Source organism: Neofelis nebulosa, chromosome 10 (genome assembly GCF_028018385.1).
Source record: "Neofelis nebulosa isolate mNeoNeb1 chromosome 10, mNeoNeb1.pri, whole genome shotgun sequence".
Taxonomy (NCBI): Eukaryota; Metazoa; Chordata; class Mammalia; order Carnivora; family Felidae; genus Neofelis; species Neofelis nebulosa.
In genome coordinates, this window is record NC_080791.1 from 110,203,507 (window position 1) to 110,228,743 (window position 25,237).

The 25,237-nt window shown below is 52.2% G+C and overlaps 1 protein-coding gene and 2 long non-coding RNA genes across 5 annotated transcripts; 2 read left to right on the top strand and 1 right to left on the bottom strand.

The window, feature by feature from the left end:
- Positions 1 to 13: 13 nt before the first annotated feature.
- Positions 14 to 9,974, top strand: LOC131488239 (uncharacterized). 3 transcript variants are annotated; one of them, XR_009250128.1, is made up of 6 exons: positions 14 to 1,304; positions 1,655 to 1,878; positions 3,738 to 3,862; positions 7,174 to 7,289; positions 8,796 to 9,346; positions 9,401 to 9,974. It is a non-coding gene; the product is annotated as an uncharacterized LOC131488239 (long non-coding RNA). The 3 variants fall into 3 exon arrangements; XR_009250127.1 differs by having other exon boundaries at positions 8,796 to 9,974; XR_009250126.1 differs by lacking the exons at positions 7,174 to 7,289; positions 8,796 to 9,346; positions 9,401 to 9,974 and having other exon boundaries at positions 3,738 to 6,580.
- Positions 9,975 to 11,889: 1,915 nt separating this feature from the next.
- LOC131488237 (uncharacterized) lies at positions 11,890 to 18,317 on the top strand. The gene is made up of 2 exons (XR_009250124.1): positions 11,890 to 12,792; positions 13,316 to 18,317. It is a non-coding gene; the product is annotated as an uncharacterized LOC131488237 (long non-coding RNA).
- A 1,276-nt stretch (positions 18,318 to 19,593) lies between these two features.
- On the bottom strand, positions 19,594 to 21,410 carry POLD4 (DNA polymerase delta 4, accessory subunit). Its single transcript, XM_058689812.1, has 4 exons — positions 21,094 to 21,410; positions 20,753 to 20,842; positions 20,462 to 20,573; positions 19,594 to 20,094 (listed from the first exon to the last, which is right to left on the bottom strand). The coding sequence occupies exons 1-4, from the start codon at positions 21,188 to 21,190 to the stop codon at positions 20,070 to 20,072; spliced, it is 324 nt and encodes a 107-aa protein (XP_058545795.1). The 5' UTR covers positions 21,191 to 21,410; the 3' UTR covers positions 19,594 to 20,069.
- Positions 21,411 to 25,237: the final 3,827 nt, after the last annotated feature.

The following is a 25,237-nucleotide window of genomic DNA, read 5'->3' on the forward strand; positions in this document are numbered from 1 at the left end:
CAGAGCCCGACGCGGGGCTTGAACTCTAGGACTGTGGGGACGCTTAACCGACTGAGCCACCCAGGCGCCTACTGTAGGACATATTTCTAGAATTGCTAAAGCAAAGGCTATGTGCATTTAATCTGGAAGGCATTGCCTAATTTCCCTCCACGAAGTTGCACCAATGTACAGCAAACAGGAATGTCTGTGCGTGTCCTTAAAGGACTGTCCAGCCTACACCACAACAACGTCATCTCCAGCGAATCTTAACAACACTCCCAGAGGAGAAAAAGCACGCATTACAATTACCACGTTTTGGAAATAGGAAACTGAGGCCCAGAGAAGTAAGTGAGTGATAGGGCCTGAAATCGATCCTAAGTTTCTAGATCTCAGCCCGGAGGCCGAACTCGGAGGGACAGGGCGGCGTCCAACTCGCACCGCTTTTTCACCAGTTCTGCTCAAGGCCGTCGCTCGCAAATCCCACGTCGACTCCCACCCGCAGCGGGAGCCTCTCGGGCGCCGGGCCGGTCGCCCAGCCCAGACGCGAACCCTTGCCCGAAGCTCGCCTCCCTCGGACAGCAGGTGCCTCCCAGCAACCCCCTTCCCAGAGTTCTCCCTCCACCCGGCCCCGGTCGGCCGGGGCCAGGGAGGCCCCTTGTCAGGACTACATTTCAAACGGCACAACTGAACGCGGCGAAGAGAGCGCGTCCCGGCCTCTTCCCCCTACACCCTAGACACCTCAGAGCCGCGGCTGCCAGGAGTAACTGCCTTTCAGGCCTCCGCGGCCTCTCCTACGCCGGCAGCGCTCGGCCTGGGGGGGGGGGGGGGGGGGGGACGACCCCGGCGGCGCGGAACCCACCGCGATGCTCGGGCGCCATCTCGCGTCCGTTCCTTTGGCCGCCGGGTGGCAGCCCGGAAACTACGATTCCCACCGTGCCTAGCGCGTCCGCGCAGGCGCGGAGAGCCTCTCTCGTTTCCATGGGAACCTCGCCCTCTAGGGTCCCAGGTGCTTGACTTCTGCGGGGCGCGTGGCTGTTGTTCCCCCTCAGGTGCCCTCGCGCTAGGCTGGGTCTGCGGGCAGCCGAGGGGGCAGAATAGGGGGCTTGAGGGGAGGAGGCCAGGCGGCTCTGCCTCCCGGGACCAGCGCTGCCAAATTCTCGGCGTCCGGCGGTCCGCGCGCTTCCTGGGCCTCGGAGTTTGAGGCGGAGGGGCCCGGGGAGGCCCGGGTTGGCGAGGCCAGCGTCCGTCCGGCTCTGACCCGCGCAGCCCGCCTCGCTCCGCGCCAGCGTCCTGTCCCCGGCCGAAAGCCTGCGCGCCGCAGACAGGTACTACCGGGGCGCGGGTCGGGCGCGGCAGCCCGCGGGATGGGTGGCGCCCCAGGTGAGCGTGGAGGGGCGCCGGCCGGGCAAGGCAGGGAGCGCCCCCGGGGTTGAGTCCCATGGGTCCGGGACCCGGGGCTCACCAAACGTGGCTTCAGTTCCTCCTCCGTCAAGTGGGGCTTGGGCTGGAATTCTAGGGCACCTTGCGATCCCGTTGCAGAGCAGCCTCTGGCTCCGTGCCACGCGGGGGTGGGGGGGGGGGGGCGGGGGGACAAGTCCCTTTATCTCTCTGAGACCGTTTTCCTCTATTGCAAAGTGACGAGGTTGAAGCAGATGATCTTTATGGTCTCTTCTAGAGAATATGGGATCATTACCCCCACAGTGCGCCCCGCGTGCCAGACACGGGGAGCTGGATGGTTTTGAGCGACAATCTCAGCTCAGGATCTGGAGGCAGAGAAACTTGGGTGTGTGGTTTTGGACAAAGTTATCACATCTCTTGAGCCTCGGTTTCATCAGTTGCAAAACCAGGGGTAATCCTACTGTCACCTCAAGTGTTTGAAGGTTAAATGAGATAATGCACGTAAGTTTTTAGCCCTAGGCCTGCACCTAGTGAGCGTTGTCCCAAGTCCCAGCCATCATTTCCGATACTTTAAAGAACATTCCGGGGCGCCTGGGTGGCTCAGTCGGTTGAGCGTCCGACTTCGGCTCAGGTCATGACCTCTCGGTCTGTGAGTTTGAGCCCCACCCCCCCACCCCCCCACCCCCATCAGGCTCTGTGCTGACAGCTCAGAGCCTGGAACCTGCTTCAGATTCTGCGTCTCCCTCTCTCTCTGCCCATCCCCCACTCATGCTCTGTCTCTCTCAAAAATAAACATTACCAAAAAAAGCAAGATGTGAGCACTTACATGCTATGATGCAGAAACCGCAGAATACTGAATTATAATATTTATATACCATTTACATAAGACCAGATGGATATACACACAATTATAAGGAATACGTAAGAATCGTGTACTACTCGCATTGAGTTCTAATTTTGTATTCATTGGGAAAAATCCCAACAAGCAATTTTAAGTTAGTGATAAAATGTATTATTTATTAAATCTGGGAACTCCCAGTGGCTTCACAAACAAGTTTTCATTCATCCAACGAGCATCTGTATGAGGAAGCTGCATTGTACGAATAGTTTTTGACCACGGATTATGTACCTGATACTGTGTGGTGTAGTCTGAAGGAGCCAGAGATGTGTGAGATGATCTTTGCCCTCAAGAAAACAGAGTCTGGAGGGAAGATCGACTATGCACACCAAACACGTAACACAAGAGGAACGTGACACATCATGACAGAGATACAGGTGTCTGCTGAGGACATTCAGAGGCCGGAGACACCACTGCTAAGTGGCTGTGTCATGAGAGCAGCAAGGAGCAGACGGCATTTCAGCGGGGCCTTGAGGGATGTAGACGATGTGGATGTGCCAAGGAGTGGGGAAAAGACACTGTGGGCGCTCCCCACCCCCAGCAGCCCCGAGAATGGGGGAGAAATGTCTGGAGCCCCATCTAGATGTGAACTCTTAGAGAGCAGGGACTGGATTTTGGTCAGGGTTCTACTGCCAGCACAGCACACACGTGTAGGAAATATTAGTGGAGGAACCGGGGCTCTGAGTCTTGGCGAGACAAGGTCTTATCCTGAGACCCTTGTGCTAAGCCTACACGCTGTCTTACAGACACCCCGGGAAGGGAAGGATGTGATCGGCAGGCGTTTGGGGGGCCATATCATTGGCATGTCTAGTGCAGTGACTAGGAGTCAAGTGAATAGGGTCTGGTGGATGGGTCGGAGGGTTCGTGAGCCTCCTTCCCCGGAAGTGAGCTGAACTACCACAAGGGGAGGAAACTACAGCGCAGGATCATGAAGCAGTCTCGAGGGCCAGTGATGGATACTTTGGTCTCGCGGCATTTGTGGCTGTTCTGGGCTCGCCTCTGTCTGCGGTCCACTCCTCCCCAGAGGACGTCTCTCCCGTCTGTGACCCAGCCGGGAGCGGAACCTGTGTCCCCCACGCCAACAGATTGCCGAGGCCTGTAGCCCCCGCAGAGGAAGGAAGTTGGCTTCGGTGGAGCCATCTTCAGGCTGACTTCAGGGCCGGGCCCTGGTAGCCCTGAGGGGGACCACCTAGAACAGCTGTCCAAAGACCCGCGAAAGGGAGAACCACCTCAGCACTTGGGACAGAGGTGTCGCCTGAGGACGGCAAGGCAGAGAATATTGAGAGGAGAGTGGCTTGAGGACAGGGCAGGCCCTCCCAGGTCCTGTTTAGGCTCCCCTCTGGGGTCCTTTTGTTGCTCACAGAGCGTGAAATCATCCCCGGATTGAAGCAACTGGGGGAGGGTCAAGTGGGTTCAACCAAAGAAGGGATGGGGCACGACTGATGGACTGTTTTGTCCCTAGATGGGGGATGGCGCCGGACTCTTCTGGAGGGACTCAGAACCGGCCGTTCTTTCATCTTCCCGGCAGCCCGCACGTCCACTCTGGAGTCCTGCTCTTCCAGTTTGCTCCCACTCCACTGGCTGCGGGTAAGTGCCCACTGGGCATCGGGATTCCCGAGTCGCCAAGCGCCACGCGAAGCTTTGGCAACTCCGGGCCCGGCGTCTGAGAGGAGGTCACCACAGCCGAGTGCCTGCCCCGGAGGCCTACGTCAGCCTGCTTCAGGGGCGTGCCGGTCCTTTACAATTCACGACGGCCAGAAGGTCTTACCTCGTGACCTTGACTTTGCCACCTGAGAGATCTGAGTTTTGGGGTTATAGACCAAAGAGCCAGACGGCGGCATTGAGACCGGCGATCTTTCCGCTCCCTCGGCTGTCACCGAAGGGGTGCCATCTGCCTACCGGCAGGGCCGTAGTCGTAGGCTGACCTGAAAGCAGACCCGTACGCCCCTTCCTTCCCATTTCAGTCAGAATTTCCTACCCCTTTGCCTCAGTTTTCCAGCCTGGCCCAGCCGTCCTCAGACATATTTGGCCAGAGTCTCACTCTCGTACCCGCACTGGACTCTGACTTGTTCCCATGGCGGCATGTCGCATCAGGGAGCCGCTGCCCCTTCTCCTACTCTGCAGCTGCCCGGACCGCTGGCACACCAGAGGGGATTCTGGGTCTGGGTTGGAGAACCGAGAATACAAAGCTGTCCTCCCACCGGGTGGGGAGGCGAGGTGGCGAAGTTTGCCCGGTGAGCTTCCCTGGCCTGGGTACAGATGCCACACTCCACCCCACTGGCGCGACCCGCAGAAGCTCGGCGAGCCTCGGGGGTGAAGATGGAGAGGGAGGTGTGGCAGAAAGGGGCGGGTGGAAGAAGACCCGGATAAAAGCAAGGGCCACATGCTGGCCTCGCTCAAGTCAGACATAATCGTGGGGGAGAGCGACAGATTGGGTGAAGGAGAGTGCCCCTAAAGGCCGGGAGACAGAGCTTATCATACGTACCCCCCCCATAAGTTATGTGGCCCGGGAAGGCTTGGAACTGGGCGGAAGTGTCCAGAACAGCAGCTGCCTGTCTATCCCAGCAGTACACACGGCTGTGCAGCTCGTTTCTTCATTTGGTGGGCCTCCTCCACGGCCCGTGGCATTGACTACATTCATTATGTCGTGCAACCCTCCTCACTAGCCATTTCCAGAACTTTTTCATTAAACATCCCATCCACCCTGGCAATCTCTATTCTGCTTTCTATCTCCATACATTTGCTCATCCACCCCATGCAAGTGGAATCTGTCAATAGTCATTTTATGTGTGGCTTATGACCCTTAGCCTAATATCTTCAAGATTCATCTATTTTTCTAGCATGGGTCAGAATGTCATTCCTTTTTTAAGGCCGAATAACATCCTGCTGCATGGATAGACGACATTTTGCTTAGGCTTTCACCTGTTGATGGACATAGGGGTTATTCCCATCTTCTGGCCACTCTGGATGATGCCGTGAACACGGCTGCACAAACATCTGTTTGAGTCCCTGCTTTGATTCTTTAGCGCGTGCCTAGAAGTAGGGTTGCTGGATCATATGGTGAAGCCTGTGTTCAGCTTCCTGAGGAGTCGCCAAACTGTTTTCACAGCGGCCAAGAAATTTCACGATGACGCAGTATTATTATCTAGATTGCCTACCATAATTATATTTCCCCAAATAGCGCTAAATTTTCCATTACAGCTTAAAAAAAAAAAAAGTTTCAAGATCCAATCAGGAATCACAGTCTGCGTTTAGTTGTCATGTCTCTTGATTCTTCTTTGATCTAGAATAATGTTCCTTCCTATTTGTTTTTCATGACACTGCCATTTTTGCAGAATCCAGCCCAGTTGTCTTATAGAATATCCTCCAATTTGAATTTGCTTGAATGTTTCCTTGCAGTTAGAGTCAGATTAAACCTTTCTGCAAGAATACTGTATGAGCAGTAAGTTCTCTCTGTTTCATTACTTCAACCATTTAATGTTGCCCGATCTCATTATTGCTGATGTTGAATTTGGTTGCTGGTTAAGATGTCATCTGCTAGATCTTTCCATTGTCCAGGAACCCTTTCCCTCTGTAGTCATGAGCTGTGTGGTAAGTTGAAGTTGTGTGAATATCCTGTCCCCAACAATCTGTCAATCATTGGTTTTAGTATCAAGGAATGATCTTGGCGTAGATTATTATTTCATTGTGTGTTTTTAAATTATATCATTCCTTCTACATTTATTATGTGTTTTGTATAATCTCTTATTCTGAGGCACCTGGGCGGCTCGGTCAGTTAAGCACCCAGCTCTTGATTTCAGCTCTGGTCATGATCTAATGATTCGTGAGATCAAGCCACACGTTGAGATCTGCACTGACCGTGTGGAATTTGCTTGGGATTCTCTCTCCCTTCCCCTCTCTCTCTCTCTCTCTCTTTCTCTCTGCACTGTCCTTCTCAAAATGAATAAACAAACTTAAAGAAAAAAAAAAGAAAAAAGTCAGCGGAAACATAATCATGAGATGATACCAATGTTGAAATTAGCGTACAAGGACTGCAAAGTAGTTACTATAAATATGACTAAGGACTTGAAGGAAAATATAGTGGTCTTAATTGGGAGTCTTAACAGAGTAATTAAGACTGTAAAGAATTGGGGCCCCTGTGTGGCTCAGTGGGTTAAGCATCCAAGTTTGGCTCAGGTCATGATCTCGCAGTCCTTGAGTTCAAGCCCCGCGTCAGGCTCTGTGCTGACATGACAGCTCAGAGCCTGCTTCTTCAGAGATGTCTCCTTCTCTCTCTGATTCTCTCTCTCTCTCTCTCTCTCTCTCTCTCTCTCAAAATAAATAAACATTAAAAAAATACAACTGTATGGGGCGCCTGGGTGGCGCAGTCGGTTAAGCGTCCGACTTCAGCCAGGTCACGATCTCGCGGTCCGTGAGTTCGAGCCCCGCGTCGGGCTCTGGGCTGATGGCTCGGAGCCTGGAGCCTGTTTCCGATTCTGTGTCTCCCTCTCTCTCTGCGCCTCCCCGTTCATGCTCTGTCTCTCTCTGTCCCCAAAAAATAAAAAAAATAAAAAAAAAAAAAACGTTAAAAAAAAAAAATACAACTGTAAAGAACCAAATAGATTGAAAATCCATTGGAGTGGCTTACCAAAAGATTGAAGAAGGCTTGGAAGAAGAATAGGCTGTGAGTTTAAGGACAAGTCTGGAGAAATGATCTCGTCTGAAAATCAGAAACAAAAGGACTGAATAGAAATTAACAATGCCCAAGCGATCTATAGGACCATCTCAAGCAGTCTAACGTATGTGTCTGGAGTTCCAGAAAGAGAGGAGAGAGAGGATGGGACAGAAAAATATATGTATTTGAAGACATAATGGTAAGAAAAAAAATGTGAAATTTGATGAGAAACATTCACTTACAGATTCAAGAAGCTTGGCAAGCCACAAACAGGATGAGCAAAGGAAAATCACACCTGGAGTAAGCATGTCGTAGTCCAAGTGCTGAAAACCAGAGGTAAAGAAAACATTTTGAAAGCAGGTAGGTTCCATATCGGGGAACAGTGATGTGGAAGAGTGGAGGACAGAGACAGTGAGCTCACACTCTGAAGTGCTGACAAAGAAGACAATCTAGAATTCTGTAGCCAATGAAAATATCTTGCAGTAGGAGAGACAGGTAAAGACATTTTATGAAAAATGATAGAGGATGGGGCTCCTGGGTGGCTCAGTCAGTGAAGCAGCCGACTCCTGATGTGGGCTCAGGTCATGATCTCGTGGTTTGTGAGTTCAAAACCTGCACTGGGCTCTGTGCTGGCAGCGTGGAGCCTGCTTGGGATTCTCTCTCCCTCTCTTTCTGCCCCTTCCCCACTCTCTCCCTCTCTCAAAATAAGTAAATAAATAAACATGTACATACATACACACATACATAAAACTTAAAAAGAAAAAGAGCAACAGAGGGGTGCCTGGGTGGCTCGGTCGGTTTAGCGTCTGACTTCGGCTCAGGTCATGATCTCATGGTCCGTGAGTTCGAGCCCCGCGTCGGGCTCTGTGCTGACAGCTCAGAGCCTGGAGCCTGTTTCAGATTCTGTGTCTCCCTCTCTCTCTGCTCCTCCCCTGTTCATGCTCTGTCTCTCTCTGTCTCAAAAATAAATAAACGTTAAAAAAAAATTAAAAAAAAAAAAAAAGAAAAAGAGCGACAGAGAAGAGACTTTGCTGCCGGCAGGCCTGCACTCCGAGAAACGCTAAAGGGCGTTCTTCAGTCTGAAAGGAAATTTGGGAACTTGGATCCATAGGAAGGAATGAAGCACCACAGAAATGGTAAAAGTTGGGTAAATTTAAAAGCATTACTTTTTTGTTTTCTCAATTTCCACAAAAGACCAGTATCTATTTACAGCAAAAGTAATATTATCATAAGATACAGTTTATGACATATGGAGGAATAAAATATAATAGTAGCAATGATGGGAGAGCAAATAAACTTATATTGTTGTAAGGCTCTAATATCTGTGAAATGTGAAGAAGTTCAATTAGATTGTGATCAACTAGTGATGTGTACTATAATTTCTTTTTTTTTTATATTTATTTTTGAGAGAGAGAGAGCGAGTGAGTGAGCACAAGCTGGGGAGGGACAGAGAGAGAAGGAGACACAGAATCCGAAGCAGGCTCCAGGCTCTGAGCTGTCAGCACAGAGCCCGACGCGGGGCTCAAACTCACAAACTGTGAGATCGTGACCTGAGCCGAAGTTGGATGCTCAACCGACTGAGCCACCCAGGCGCCCCTACATACTATAATTTCTAAGGCAACCATTAAAAAATAATAAAAAGAGATCTAGCTAAAAAGCAAAAAAGGAAGTAAAATATAATATTAATGATATTTGAATCCTGACTATTGAATTATAATATGTAAATATGGTATTAATTATATTCAGTTCCTCAGAAGAAGGCAGGAAAAGACGAACTGAGGAATTAAAGGACACAGAAAAAAAGCAGTAAGGTGACAGACCTTGCTCTGTTTCTCCAAATTCATATGATGAAATCCTCACTTCCAGCACCTCAGAATGCGACTGTATTTGGAGCTAGAGCCCCTGCAGAGATACTAAGTTAAAATGAGGTCATTCGGCTGGACCCTAATCCAATATGACTGGTGTCCTTACAAGAAGAGATTCGGGTACAGACACATACAGAAGGAAAAGAACGTGAAGACGCAGGGAGAAGTCCGCCGTCGACCAGACAAGGAGAGAGGCCTGGAACAGATCCTTCTCTCACAGCCCTCAGAAGGAACCAGTTCTGTCAACGCCTTGATCTCAGACTTCTAGCTTCCAAAACTGTGAGAAAAGAAATCTCTGTTGTTGAAGCCACCCAACCTGTGGTACTTTGTTATGGTGGCCCCAGCAGACTAAACCCAGACTAACACAGACTAAACCTAGACCTAAACCCAGCTGTATGAATAATTCCAGTAAATGTAAATATTCCAGTTAAAACACAGAGCTTGTCAAGACCCCACTGTACAATAGGTAAAGGAGAGAGAATTTCTCTACAGACACTGAAAGTAAAAGGATGAAAACAGATACGCTAGGCACTTAGACAGCACACAAAGCTGGTACAGCTACATTCGTATCAGGCCAGGTTAACGTCCAGACAAGGAGAATTAGAGATAAAGAGAGGCATTTCGTAATCCGAAAAGGACCCGCTGAAGAGGAAGCTGTAACCCTAAATGGATATGCACCTGATAGCAGAGCTACAAAAAAACTGAAGTAAAAACTGACAGAACTAAGGGGAAAAAAAGGCAAATGCGTAATCACAGAGATTGGAAAACCCTTCGTTGGTAATTGATAAGTGAATAACTAGACAAAAACAATAGGATATAGAAAGTCTGAGCGGGACGTCCAACTTGACGGAGCCGACATGGTATGTATCTGCGGGAACTCTATCCCATAATATTGCAGGACCGCAGTGTTTGGAGGCACGCATAGAGCGCTCCCTGAAATAGATCGTATCCTCGGCACGAAACAAACTGCGAAAGATGAAAATCTCACAGAATATGCTCTCTTAAATCAGAAAGGAATAATAATATATCTGGAAAACCCCAAATGTTTAAAAATTAAAGAATATATTTCTAGGGGTGCCTGGTTGGCTCAGTTGGTGGGACCTGCAACTCTTGTTCTCTGGGTCATGAGTTCAGGCCCCACCTTGTGTAGAGATTACTTAAATATAAAATCTTAAAACAAAACATATATATATATATATATATATATATATATATATATATATATATATAATTCATGAGTCAAGGAAGAAAACACAATGAAGGCAAAATATCTCAAACTGAACAAAACAAAAGCACAGCGTATCAGACTTTGTGTAGTGCAGCTGAGAGAAGTGCTTTAGAGGGAAATTGAGAACTTTAAATCCGAAAAAGAGAAAGCTTTAAAATCAGTATTCTGTGATTCTACCCTAAGAAGCTGGAAGAAGTTTGGCGGGTTTTCCAAAAAGGTAAATATTTTTACCATACGACCCAGCAATTCTACTCCTAAATATATACCCAAGAGAACCGAAAACATATATTTATACAAAAACCAGTACACAAATGTTTACAGACGCATTAGTCCTATAGTCAAAAAGTCGAAACAAAGAGCAAAATAAAATAAGCAAAAAAAAAAAAAAGAACAAGTTAAATCCCCAAAAATGAGTAATGAGAGCAGGAACTAGTGAAATGGAAATACATAAAGAACAGAGAAAGTTAGCAAAGCCAAAAGTTGGTTCTTTGAAAAAAATCAGTGAAATTGATAAACCGCTAGCAAGATGGATTAAGAAAAAAAAGAGGGAAAATGCAAATTACCAATTATCAAGAACAAAAGGGTGAAAGAGAGCAAAGGAGAGTAAGGAAACTTTCAGGCTGATCCAATATTCTAGATCTTAATTGGGTTGATGGTTACCCCAGTGTATACATTTACCAAAACTATATGCTTAAAATCTGTAGATAAATTCTATTTCAATAAAGTGAAAAAAATTTATGAATTCTAGGGGCGCCTGGCTGGCTCAGGAGGTAGAGGTCCCAATTCTTGATCTCGGAGTCATGATTTTAAGCCCCACATTGGGTGTAGAGCTTACTTAACAGCGACAACAACAACAACAACAAAATTCTGCATACTGTTATCTCCAGTTCAGATCTGACATTTCTGGATTTTTCCTCACCTTCCTTCAGTCCATATGTTTTATCTCCCTTTTTTCACAGTGTAATCTCTGATTTCCAACATCTATATATTTATTCATTTTTTTGTATCTTTCATACAAAAACAACAGTTTTAGAATTCCTACGCTGATATTATCAACAACAAACCAATTAAGTAAAGCTCAAGTGTTTTTTGGGGGGTTTTTTTGTAGTCCTTAGGAAGTCCATGAACTGTATTGAACATTTATTTGAATTCTTGTGTTATTTTTTCTGTACAATTATGTTACCATTCATTTCTGGTTTACTCCTCCTGTGTTTCTTTTTTCAGATAGATATCTTATTTTCTTATTTTCCCTTCTTTCTTACACAAAGGTAGCATACTACATATTTGGCAATCTATCATGGAAATCACTCTGTATCAGCTAATGAAAATCTTTTTTTTTTTTTTAATAGCTACACAGTATTGCACTGATGGGTTTATTTAATCAGCTTCCATGGAACGTGGGTGCTTTCCAACATTCTGCCATTACAAATAATGCCACAGTGAATAAGCTTGTGCATACGTTGCTATAGGTCTGTGGAAGTGAATCTTCGGGAGAAATTCCTAGAAATAGCATTTCTGGGTCAGAGGGTAAATGCCATTCTGTCTCATTAGCACCACCAAGTTCCTCTCTCTGGGAGGCTGGGCCAATTTTATGCTCTTACAAGTTTCCCCTCAGCTTGCCAACTGAGATATACTGTCCAAGTTTTTTAGTTTTTGCCAATCTTATTTAAAGGTGGGAATCTTGGGATGCCCGGGTGGCTCAGTAGTAGGTTAAGCGTCTGACTTTGGCTCAGGTCATGATTTCGCAGTTCGTGGGTTCGAGCCCCACATCCGGCTCTGCGCTTACAGTGCGGAGCCTGCTTGGGATTCTCTGTCTCCCTCTTTATCTGCCTCTCCCCTGCTAGCTCTTTCTCTCTCTCTCTCTCTCTCTCTCTCTCTCTCTCTCTCTCTCTCTCAAAAAAAAAAAAAAAAAGTGGGCATCTTGTCATATATTTAAGGGTAGACTAGAAACTCTTTAAGGCTCAGAACCCAAGGTGCGGACTTCACATACTGCTCACACTAACAGGTGCCCCTGCCCTGTACTTGTTAAATGAGTAAAGGAAAAAACTGGTCGGACCTCTACCGGACTCATCATGTTGGGACTGTTGTGAAACCGGTCACCATGACAGTTGACTCATGTCCCAGTGTGGGCAGTGCCAGACGCCTGGCTGGGAGCTAGTGAAAAAGAAGAGGAGACGGGTCTCCCCCCCTGCCAACACTCCCCCTCCCCCCCAGAACAGGTAGAAGACCCTTCTCTCCCCGTGGAACGTAGTAAGAGTACAGCTTTATGAGTCCAGAGATATCCACAGAGCCATTGCAATGCATGACACAATGCCCCCTTTACCCTAGTAGAATTGTCTCTAGTATTTTTTTTTTAATGTTTGTTTATCATTGAGGAGGGGGAGGGGAAGAGAGGGAGGGAGACACAGAATCCAAATCAGGCTCCAGGCTCTGAGCTGTCAGCACAGAGCCCGATGCGTGGCTCAGATCCACGATTGGAACCGTGAGATCATGACCTGAGCTGAAGTTGGATGCTTAACTGACTGAGCCACCCAGGCGCCCCTCTAGTATTTATACTATTTGTTAAATATGTCGGCACGAACATGGTAAGACTTTTTTTCCTTCCTTTTTTTTTTTTTAAGTGTATTTATTTGAGAGAAAGAGTCCAAGTGGGTAAGGGGCAGAGAGAGGGAGAGACAGAATCCCAAGCAGTCTCCGCACTATCAGTGCAGAGCCCAATGCAGGGCTCGAACTCACAAACTATCAGATCTGAGCCAAGATCAAGAATTGGGTGCTCAACCAACTGAGCCACCCAGGCGCCCCGAGATTTTTTTCTTATTGATTGATTAAATAGGTAAGACAGCCGCATAGTTCAAAATTCAAAAGTACTGTCAATGAAGATTTCCCTTCATTCCCTATTTCCAACCCACCAAATTACCTTCCTCTCAAAGGTAACTAATGGCATCAATTTCCTAGGTGTCCTTTCAGAGATATTTATGCACAATACAAGTGAATACACACATCTTTACCCAAATAGTAGCCTGTTCTATAAATCCTTTTTTTCCCCACTTCACCTTCTTCACATATATTTTTTTTTAAATTGATTTGAATCCTCAGCAGCTTTTTTTTTTAAGTTTACTTATTTTTGAGACAGAGAGAGACAGAGCATGAGTGGGGGAGGGGCAGACACAAAATCGGAAGCAGGCTCCAGGCTCTGAGCCGTCAGCCCAGAGCCCGACTCGGGGCTCAAACTCACAGACCGCAAGATCGTGGCCTGAGCTGAAGTCAGACGCTTAATCGACTGAGCCACCCAGGTGCCCCTCTTCACATATATTTTAGATTTCATTCTATTCTACACCAAAACATGCAGAGCTTGCTTGAACTTTTTCACAGTACAGTGTCCTTCATATACTGTAACTTACTTTACCGGTACCTTAGTGATAGACATTTAGGCTGTTTATAGTCTTTGCTATTACAAATGGTAAGATAAGAAATAACCTTATGTATGTTCTTTTAGACATACAAGTGTGTCGGCAGGATAAATTTCTAGATGTGGACCAAAAGGGATATGTGCATTTGTAATTTTGACAAATAATGCCCATTTGGTGTCCTTGGAGCTGTACCAGTTTACATCCAGCAGGGTGGGACTGTGGGGGAGGATCCTGGGCTGCCATCCCCCTGAGAGCATGTGGGCGGCGGGGGCCGGGGGGGGGGGTGTAGCCAGATGGCCCTTTGCACTCTGTATGGGATGATCATCTCTGCCCTGCACCTAAGCGGACCTCGGATGAGCGCTCTGCGGGCAGGCCCAGTGGAGGCACAGGCTTCGAAACGGGAAGTGAAACAGAGCCCGCTTTGACAGCTTCTGAAGTTTGACAGCTCTGATGCCCTCCCTGCTGAGCAGGCTCTAGAAAAAGACGGCTCCTGCCATCAAGGCCACACAACCCCCAGGAGAAGCGACTTAGACAGGGACCAGATTTCATTCGTCCGACACATAAACAATCCTCACAGGCTGGACAGGACCAACAGCCCAAACAGGAGGCATGAGTACCTACTACGTAGCCAACCCTGGGCTCGACACACAGCACCAGGATGAGGCAGTCTCTAGCGGAGGCAGTGAGATGTATTGTGGCAATGAGACGTGCCCTCATAAAATATAAACAGAGAAATCCTTAACTCTTCTTGGGGAAGGCTGCCCCGAGAAACGGCATGTGGTCAAGGGCAGGACTTGCAGGTCTGGAAGCCAGCAGAACCTCTCCGCGAGGTGGAGGCATCTGCCCCAGAGGAGGTTTCTGGGAAGTGCCTTTTCCTTCAAGAGACTAAGGACCACAGCAGAGCTCAGGAAGGACCCGGGACCCTGTCCACCTTCCGTCCTCCCTGCTCGTTCTGAAATACTTAGCTACGGGGCCGTCTTCGGGAAGTCCGCGTGCACTCCTGTCCTGTGGCTCTGTTCGCATTAGCTCCAGGCCCCCCTCTCCCACCAGGAAGCCCTCGGAGCTGAGGCACCGGAGCTCCAACTGTCCGCATCTGCCATGACTGGCACGGAGTTGTTTTCTAGTGTAGCACTCGGCTGAACGAACTATGGAGAACACAGGCCGTCATGTTGACGATCCCGTAAGTCCTGGAGGTGGAGCTGACCCCAAACCACGTCAAGCTGCCACTGCTGTGGCCTCATTCCACCTCTGGACCCTTTCGGAGACATGTTCCTTTCCCGGATTTACTTGAGTTTCTTGGCAAATTAGCTCCTTAAGCCTGACGTTACCGGTGCGTTTGTCTGAGTTTGAGGGTGGAAAAATGCCGCCACACCTGAGTCACTAGAGAATGAATCAGTGTGGCCTTCATCGGTGGGTGTGGCACTGGTCGTCACTGTGGCAGCTGGGGACGGCAGAATGGGGACAGAGGGACATGGGAAATGTGAGGGCAGAGGGTGGGCCGTCCTCCTCTTTGCATCTCCTCCTCATGATCTCTCCCTTGACGTCTGGCAGCGTGACACCGGCCGTTTGCGAAGTTCTCGGGAACCTCCCGGACACTGCTCTGCCTCGGCTCTCCTGCCACTCGGCCACTGTCCCTTCTCCTTTGCTGGTCTTCCACCTTCTAGAGAGGATTTCCCGAGCGCCGTCTTTGGTCTTGTCACGCCACCTCCCTGTCTCTCTTCACCCCCTGAGAACCCCTCCATGCGCATGGGCTCAGCTGTCGCTTCTGTGCAGGCGATCCCCCCTGCCCTGGATGCCACCTCTCCCTGACCTCGCCACTGGACTTGACCTCTAAGTTGCCGCTGCCTACTGGATGTTTCCTTTTGGGAGTCCTGTCATCGTCTTAAACTGAACAGGCATGAAATCGAGCTTGCTCCTCCTCCCAGATTCCAGTCTTCTGCCCATGGCATCAGCCTTCTCTCACGCACCCGTGCTCAAATCCTGAGTCATCTTCGACGCCTCCTCCCCACTCCTCCCTTCCCAAACGCAGGCCTTGCCACCTGCCTTTGCAACATCTCTTGTTGCTCTCTGTCCTTTGCATTCTGACTGCTAGCCCAGCATCTCAGCACCCATGTCCCGAATATTTAATAGCTTCTGCTGTGGTCTCCCTGCCTGCACTTTCTTCCCTGCGAGTCTTTCTTCCTACCTGGCCAGACAGATTCTCCGGAATGATTATTTTTTATCCTATTTTTCTCTTGCTCAACAACCTTCAGGCGCTGTCTTCACTGTGGATAAGTGCAGATTCCTTCACCTCAGGCTCCAGGCCCACGTTTGGCCCCAGCCCTACTTGCTGGCGTTATCCCACATGACGTGAGTGCAGGCATCAGATTCCGTCCCCGACACTTACGTGCTGTGTGACCCTTGGGCAAGTACTTAACCTCACTGTGCCTGAATCTCTTCCTCAAAGTCTCTTTATAAAGATTTTAGCATCTGAGAGGATAAACAGCACTTAGAACAGTCTGGGTATGGAGTAGGCACTGAAATGCTAGCTGTTTAGTGCACCGATTCTCATCAACCAAGTGCTGCAATCTGCACGCCCTCCCCTGGGCGCACACGTCCGCCTCTCCTTGTTACCTTTGCTCTCAGCCCCGTCCCTCAATCTAGAATGCTCTTCTCCGCCCCTCTCCTCTTACTCACCCTTCATGGGCCCCTGACCTCCCATTTTGCTTCTGATAAACGTCTCTTTGCCACTTCCTGCAGGGCTGCTCCGCCTGGTTGGGTGGTGCTGGGCGTGTCGAGAGCCAGCCGCAGGCCACTCTCGGCACATCTTCCTGGAGGGGTCGTTTTACTTGACAAGTGAGTTCACCCATTTGTAATGCTACAGCAGCTACCTCAGTAATATCATGGAGTAGAACGCAAGACTGGCAGAAGGTTTTGAAGCAAACAGATGCAACTAGTAAGGATACTCAGGGGCGCCTGGGTGACTCGGTCAGTTAAGCGTCCGATTTCGGCTCGGGTCATGATCTCACAGCTCGTGAGTTCCAGCCCCGCGTCGGGCTCTGCGCTGACAGCTCAGAGCCTGGAGCCTGCTTCGGATTCTCTCTCTCTGTCTCTCTCAAAAATAAAGAAACAAACAAACATTTTTTAAAAAGAATATTCAGAGTGGAGGTGTCTCAGGCCACCCCCCAGCTGCGGTAGGGGGTCTTCATTCATTCTGCAGCGGAAGGGGTGAGGTGCTAAAGTGAGGCAGGGACAGCCAGTGTAGCGGGAGGTGGCTGTCTCTGTGCTCAGGGTCCCCACAATGAGGGTCCTTTTAAGTGCAGGGCTCTCTCCTTCCTGAAGACTCAGTGTCTATACCACTCCCAATTGCCCCAAAGTAGCCTGTATATTGTTTTCTTAACTTTCCACATGGGTAGATCTCATCTCTCCATCTCGCCCTCAGCACCCAGGGCGCAGGCCCAGCGGGGTGCGGGCGTTGGGTAACGCACTGCGGGAGGCAGCCCCAGGTGTGAGTCCGGCCCCGGGGTTTACTGACGGAGTAAGTTGCTTTTCTCTCCAGCCTCCTTATCTGTCAACTGTGGCTCATACTTACCTAGTGAGAGTGTTTTGAGTCACTCCAGTCAACTAGATAAGGAATGTGCAGCTTTCAGCTCAGCAGATGGCACGCAGGGCACTTAGTAAACATCAGACCCCTCCGAGCTACGTGAGGCTCTCAGCAAACATTGGATTCTCGAATGTTCCCACTGATAACTATACCTTCCCACCTGCATCTACACCCACATCCTTGGCCTCCCTTCCTGTCACGCTGGATGCTCCTACCTGAGGCCAGCCTCTCCCTGGGTACTCGTCCTGGCCCTTGTCGCTTTCACAAAGGCCTCATATGACTGCTGTCTCTGTCTCCTGCGGCATCAGTACCCTCCCCGTTTGCTCACTGTCTTCACTGGGTGATCATGCTGTGGTGTCACTCTCTCTAAAGCAAAAGACAAAACGACACATCAAAACCCCTCCTTTGATCCCACGTCCCACTGGTCACCGCTGTATTCCTCTGCTCCCTTTCCAGTAAAACTCCCTGAAAGGGTTGGCACGCTCCCCTTTCCACTTCTGCCGCTCGCTCTGAGCCCACTGCAGCACACTCTTACCTGGCAGTCGTGGAAACTTCTTGTCTCTGGTGACCTCTGCATGGCCAAGTCCAGCATTCGGCCCTCAGGCTTCATTGTACCAGCCTCTCCAAAGCACCTGAGACCCTGAAATGCCTTCTGTCCAGGCCCCCCGGGCCTGCGACTCCTGATTTTCCTCCGGCCCTGCCGCCCACAGTCTCCTTCCTCGCCTCTAAGCATAGAAGTCCCAGGCCTGTCCTTGGACCACTTCTTGTCTCTTTCTGCAGTCACCGAGGTAACTTTATCCACGCTCAGGGCTTTAAATGCCACCTAAGAAACGTCCTCATTTACATCTCCGATCCAGAGCTCCCCGGAATTCCAGGCCGGCGTATCCACCGCCTACTCCCGAGCTCCGCTGGGGTGTCACCCTCTTCAGGCGCGGACTCTTGGTTCCCCAGCACCCCCCACCCCCACCCCTCACACAGCCTTCCCCATCTCAGTCATGGGAACTCTGGCTTTCCAGACGCTCAGGCCGAGGCCTTTGGAGTTCTCCTTCGCTCCGCTCTCTCTCAAGCCCACAACCGACTGATCGCCCCACCCTGGTCCAAATCACCGTCACCTCTCTCGAGGCCGACCCCAAAAGCCTGAGCAGTTTTGCCGCCTCTTTTTCCCCCAACCCCACAATCTGTTCTCCGCCAACCGCCAGAGTCATGTTTTCAACACATAAGCTTGATTGTGTCATTTATTGGCTCAAAACCCACCACTGTCTTCCTGTCTCACTCAGAATAAAATCCAGATTCCTTATCTAGGCCTGAGAGGCCCTGTGGGACCGGCCCGCCACCTCTCTGGCCTCATTTCCCCTCGCACTCCCCTGGCACTGCCCTCGCTCCCTCTGCCCTGGCTGCGCCGGCCTCCGTGCTGGTCCAGGACCAGGCTGCAAACTCTCCTGCCTTCGGGAGTGTGCTCGCTGCTCCTTCGCTCCCAAGTACCACAGAGGTGCAAGGCTCATTCCTGTACTTCGCTCAGGTCTGCTCAAATGCCGCCCTGTCAGGGAACTTCCCTGATCAACCTCTCTAAGCACCCCTGGCATTCTTTGACCTCTGACCCTGATGTGGCCTGCCACCGACCACCACGTGGCATAATATTTGCCTGTGGGTCTTCCTTCATCTCTCACCACTGACAACACCCAAGAGGACCTCTAGAGCCCGGCGTACAGAGGATGCTCAGCAAATGGGCAGGGGCACGGGTATGGATGGGTATGGATGGGAAGAGCCTGATGCACGTGGCCTCGCATCTCTGTGCCACCACGGACCTGCTGGCACTGCTGAGCAACTCCGCAGAGCCCTTCTGGGCTTCGGGCTCCTTCTCCGCAAAACGTACCCCGATGGCCCTTTAGGAACTTTAGAGATTATTCATTTAAAGAGCTTGAGGCATGGGCAGCGCCCAGTACAGTGGGGGCTGGGGGGGCCACTTGGGCTGCTCTGTAGGCCTGTCCCCAAGGAGTTATAGTAGTGTGGTGTCTGTCCGCTCAGGATGGAGTGAAGGTAAACACAGTATGAGGAGTACTGACTCCATACCATCCCAAGGTCCCCTAAGCGTTGTTTCTGCTCCACCCAGTTCCCCGTCAAAGCCCATCAGATGATGCCCATCTCCAAGCAGGACCTGCAGGCTGGACTTCCCCAAGTGTACTTTGGATCCAGGTGGCCCCGGTGTGGGGAAGCAGAGGTGCTTGCTAAGAATGCGTAGGTCTGGGCTTTATGATGCGTGGGCCTATGGAGTCCCCTCTGACAAAGGACCCATTTTTGTGAGGTGGGCTACACTGGACAGGCCTGATGGCAGGTCAGGTAGGTCTTCTCTGGCGGCTCTTTGAAGGTGACTAAGGAGTAGTTTCCCTGTACACCACCAGGGGGCGCCAGAGGTCGCTCAGCTCTAATGAGGACCTGCCCCACCATCTATTAAGGCGTCTTTCTTCCATCTCAGATCTAGGATGGGACAACAGAGGGAAAGCATGGTGCCGGCTCTTTCCCACCTATCAACTTGCTGATTGCTGCCAGCCCAAACAGGGCCACACTGAGGCACTGGAGGTCAAGCTTCCAGACTCTGTTCTTTATTGATAAGCATTAATGAACCCCTTGCCAGTTCTGCCCTCAGATTCCCAGCCTTAAGTGGGGAGTGTGTCTTTGCCTCTTAGACACCTGCCTGAGTCTGGCTTTGTCCAAGGCTGTGCCTCTTTGCCACGCTATTCCCCAGACCACAGCATTTAGGTCAGGGAGGTGTGTAGCAGGCATCTGAAGGGTCATGGTCAGGTCCTGGTCCTCAGAGACCACTCTCCATGTAGGAAGTGCAAACTTCAGCTGTGTTGGCTCCCAGAGGGGGCTCCAGGAGCCTGCTGGTTAGATGGAAGGCTGAGCCTCAGAGACCTCGAGATTCAGCCTCTTTCCTCGTCACACTCTTCACAGCCAAACACTCTCATGGCAGAACTGAGCCAAGGGGGCAGCAAACTGGCTCCCGCTTGTGTCCTGAGGTCCTGGGATCGCAGGCAGGAGGCCTTGGGTGGTGCCTCAAAGGGGATAGACATGCCAGAGGCTGTGCAAGGGGAGGGGGAGGGAAGAATCAGAGCGAGTCAGTTAAGTCCTTGATCTGGTTTCACCAGCCCCAATTCTTGGTCATGGCCTATAGTCCTTGGCCAACCCCTCTGAACTAAATAGAGAGTCCCTTGGGCCCTGGGTGCACTCTTCCCCCACCATTAGCTCAGAGCTAAGAAGTATTAAAGCCATCTTCTGCCTTCCTGAGCCAGGCACCCTGTAGAGCCTTCTCACCGGTTCAGCAAAGCCCAAGAGCCTTCACCCATTTCTTCCTCAGGTCAGGGCAGCCCCCACCTGGGGCCAGCAGGCTGCTGGTGCCTGACGAAAACCCTGGCCCCCCCGAAAGCCCTCCCTGGCCTGTCTCTGACCTGTACTGGAAGCGGGGATCTCCAGGGTGGGTCTGCAGCACCTGGCGCACTTCCGGGGGGGGCTCCAAGCCCATGTGCTCGGCCCGATGCCAGCGCTGCAGCCGGCTGATCCCTGCCAGGGTGGGAAGAAGACACTGAGTCCAGGCTAGAGAATGTGTGTGGAGGGGTGTGTTGGGGCCCCCACACCCCCCAGTCTCAGTAGACCCAGGCAGGGGCTTGGCTTGCTTCAGGGATGTGTGGATGACAGGACTGTCTCCAGGATGTGCTCCTGGGGCCTGAGGGGGTTCTCACCTGTGCAGGGCCCATATTGCCAGGCCAGATCAAACTGCCTCAGCAGCTCCAGCTCTGCTTCATCCACGCCCAGAGGCCGGGGCTCTTCCCCTGCAATGACATGCTGCTTCTCAGGCCCGCCCGGGGCCTATGCCCTGCAAGGCCAGCCCCCGGCTGCTCGCTTCACAGCTGTCCCACTGCTCCCCGGCCCTCGCCACCCCTTGGCCTCTGCCGGCCGTTGCCAGGCCTGGACCAGGAAGTAGAGGACATACTTCACTTCCCCTGCCATTGCCCGCGTCCACCCACGTCCTCTCACGCCCCTCGGTGGTGTCCACTGCTCCCGTCCCCCAATCTTTAGAGACCTAGCTCTGGCGCCAGCTCCCCCTTGCTGTGCCCAGCGGGGCCCTCCCTCCTCTTCACTACAGGGTAGGAGTCAGTGATGAGCCGCTTCCGGCCCATGGCGGCCACCCAGGCAGGCAAAGAAGGAGGCGACTGCGAGGAAGGAGACAGGCCAGCGGGCACGAGAGAGACAGCTGCCGAGAGAGAGAGAGAGAGAGTGAGAGAGGGCTGAGGCCAGAGAGCGAGCCTGGGGCCAGCGACAGGCAGACACGGTGACCCAGACTAGCCGAGAGGAAGTCCGCTGGTTCCAGGGAATGACGCCTGTCCCCCACCCCCACAAGCACGCAAACATTAAAGACCTAAACCAATGGCTGGCCACCTCCGCGGGGCGGGGCCCGGCTTCAGCCAATGGCAGGCGGCGCAGGCAGAGGGGGCGGGGCAGCTGCTGCAGCTGTGTTCTGGGGGAAGAAGGGGCGAGGCTGGGGTGGGAGACCTGTCAAGATGCCCCAGACGGCACCACCTCCTCCTGCCCCCCCTCCGCCCCATTGGTCTGCAGTGGGTCTCGGGGGACTTAATAGAGCGTTATCCTTAGCCTCTCACTTCCCGTTTGCCCTTCCTAGGCAAATGTTCTTTTCAGCCTCACTAATCCCCGTGGCCGGTTGGTAACTCCCCAGAGTCCAGCTGGAGCCTCCGCTCCCACCCCTTGTCCCGCAGAGCTCAGTGGGGGCAGGTCTGGAGGTCCGATGAGAGTTTGGGCTAATCCAGCCCCCTCCCTGCTCCCATCCCACCCCCACTGGCCCCAGGAGACCTGGCTGGAAAAGCCCATGGGTTCCAAAGCTCCTTTCTCACAGTCTGTGCCCAAAGACCCTGCCCACTCTTAGTCCAGGCAAGCGTTGGCCTTGTCAACTCTCCCGGAGTCCTGCAGCCTGCCCCATGCCCACCCTACCAGTCAGGAAGATTCCACACTGAGCAGGAGGCCAGAGTGTATTGGTATCCCTAGTTTTTCATCAGTAAAACCTGCCATCTCACTAATATGACAGTATGAGCAGAAAATACCCACACTAAACCAAACACTTATATGGCGCTTACAGTATGCCAAAGTACTGTTCTCAGCATTTCCCCACATATTCGCTCAACTAAAATAGATGTAAAATGATTCTTTTTTTTTTTTTTTAAGATTTTATTTTTTTAAGTAATATCTACCCCCAGCATGGGGCTTGAACTCATGACTCGGAGATCAAGAGTCACATGCCCCACTGACTGAGCCAGCCAGGCGCCCCATAAAATGGTTTTTGAAAGTAGGAAGTGCTGATAGTCACAGCATTGTGGGGCCCCAGTTAAACCACAGGCCGTGCCCTCCCCACCCCTCCCCTCCCAGGAGCGCAGAGGCTAATAGCGGAGGCAAACGGGTCGCACAGTTGTCAGTGCGGGGATAAAGTTCCTAACAAGGATAGGGGAGAGGGTGGGTCAGAGATGAGTTGGACCACAGGGCTGCCTTAGCACTGGAAGACCTCCTGGAGGAGGCAGGCTGCTGTAAACAGTGTCTCTCAATTCTCCGCCCATGACCTTTGTCCCTTGGGCTCCTGTCATCGCTGAGTCACCCCTACACCCTCCTCCCCCTCACCAACTTCCTGGCAGCAGGCAACTGCGCTGGTCAGCGGGAGTCTGGGAATCGGCACAGGGACCAGCCCAGCTCTAACTGCCCTCTAGAGATCCATCTAGTTCCTCCTTCCAGGAGAGCCGGGCCTGCTCAGAGGCTTCTGCCTGCCCCCTCTTCCACTGCTCTGGGGTGTGGGTGCGCTGTGTTAGGAGTGAGGTGGGCACAAGAGAGGAAAATGGTCTGCAGAGTGGACCGCCAAAGGGGAGGAGCAGGGACAGGACATGTCTTCAGGGGCCTCCTCCTGCCTGGCTCTCCCCATCCACTTCCTTGAGGAGGGCCGAGTGGGAGTCAGAGCTCGCGAATGCACTGCACAGAGCTGGAGGGCCCTTCCCTGCTTTATTTTCTGGGCTGGGCCTGGCCTAATCCCCCATCTGCCTCGTGGACTAAGTGGGGCCCACACTGAGGGAGACAGGGGCCCTGCTGCACTGGGGAGGGGAGCAGGGAGGCCCTCTCCACCAGGCCCGGGAAGGGCTGAGGTGCGGAGTCCAGTCAGGCACTGAGCACGCCACGGAGGGATCGTGCCCGGGCTCGGTGGGACTGACCACTCTCTCCCCAGGGGGCGTCCCAGAGGTGTGTGGCACCTCACTCCTGAGTCCACAGAGCCCCGAGGGAGTAGGAAGCCATGGGCGGGGCAGACCCCTCCTCATTCCTAGTCCTTCCCACCCCTGAAAGCTGATAGCCGTGGGGCCCTGCCACCGCCCAGGGAGCGTGAAATGAGGTGTGCCGCTGGGAGGCCACAGTGGCTCCTACTGCCGCCCGAGCCCATTTCCCTCTCTCCTCTGGCACCCTGGCCGGCTCTGTGGGCACTGTCTGGGCCGTCCCCGCCAGCCACCCCCGGCTCTGCCTGGCCCAGGCCCTGCTAGCCTCTCTCACCCAGCCTGGCCTGTAGCTTTCCCCCATCAAGGCAATCAGCTCAAGTGCAGGCACCCTAGGACTGTTTTTCTGGCCTGGAGTCAAGGGAACTCTCCACAGGCAGCATTGCCCTCCTGTCCTAGTCATGCAGTAGTGGGACTGAGCTCCAAGGCTCAAAGGAGCTGCCACCCAGGAGCTTTGGAGCCATCCCTGTCCAACTGGCATCCTTCTGTAACTCAGCCTACCCACCCAACAGGTCTTGTCCTTCTTCCTTCCCTTCCTGTCTGCCCCCATCTCCTTTCTTCCTGGAACCCCTGTCCCTACTCAAGCAGCCTCCCAGCCTATCCCCCAAACTGCTGTTGTGCGGCCTATCACAATTTGGGCTTCAGGCTGGAGGGCCAGGCCAGAGGTCCGAGTTAGGAGCTGAGTTCTCCCTCCTTCAGGGAGGTTCCTGAGACCCAGGAGCCTGTTTCCGGGTCAGCTCTGACCCCCAGAGGATGGTTATGGGACTGGCAGGAGTGGCCGATGCATCTCAACCTGGGAACACTCAAGGGCCTTGCTTGAGGCCAAGACCAAAGTCTTGGGGGAACCCAAGGGAAAAGGAGAGCGAAGACCGGAACAGGAGCCCAGCACCTTCCTGAAGGCTGAGGCCCACTGTCTACTGCTCCGAGCGGAAGGGGATTAGGCCTGGCTTAGCTCAGACAATGTGGCAGGGTGGGGGGGCCTCAGCACTACGCAGGTGCCCTAGGAGCCCCTTCTCCCTCCCCTCGTGGGGCTCACAGTGGGGCTCGTCGTGGAGAGAGTCAGCTAGAGCCAGGAAGGTGGGGGCAGGTATACAGAAGCAGCTGCCTGGGGCCCAGCAGACTGTGGGTGTAGCCTGCTCTCCTTCCCTCTCCCTGGCATCCCCTTCCTCAGGCCCTCAGGCCCTCAGGCCCTGCCACCCACCCGGAGCTAGAGATTCTGGGCAGCCAGACTCGTATCCCTGCCCCCCCCCCCCCCCACATGCCCACACACCATGGGCTCCATTCCCCACCCTGTGGACCAGAATTCTTTCAGGCAACTCCTCCTAGTCCATCACGACCCTCCCAGACACCCCACCTCTCCCGGCTCCAGGTTCTCTGGCCTTGTGGGCTTTGAGGGGCAGGAGCCTGATGGAAGGCAAAGGTCCCCCTGCATCTGGGTTTTTCTGCCACTGGCTGGCTTTTCTGCTATGTCCCAACTATCCCCTCGGAGCCTTCTCCCATTACTGCCCCTGTCACCTTGGCCAGCTGGCCCTGGAGAAATTCTGGGAACAGTTGAAAAGGGATCCTTCTGGCCATTTCTCACCTTGGCCACCAGGTGTCAGACTTTGTCTAGCTGGGAGGAAGGTCCTAGTTCGTTTCCACCCGGTTGGCCAGGCCTTAGAGGTCAGGGCAAGTTGGGGAGGGGCCTAGAGGTGACCTCTGCACTAGGGAGGCTAGAAGACCCTGAAGGTTGAGAGGAAGGGCTGGAACTCTGGTTCTAAAACTCACAGCTACTTCCTCATTGTCCCCACCCCCACCCCACTGACAAGGGCTTTGTCTACTGCTGGGAACTGGGGAACCAGGCTGAGTCAGGGAGCTCAAGAACTGAAGGGACAAAGGCAGGGACAGTTGTGGCTCCAGAGAAGAAGGGGG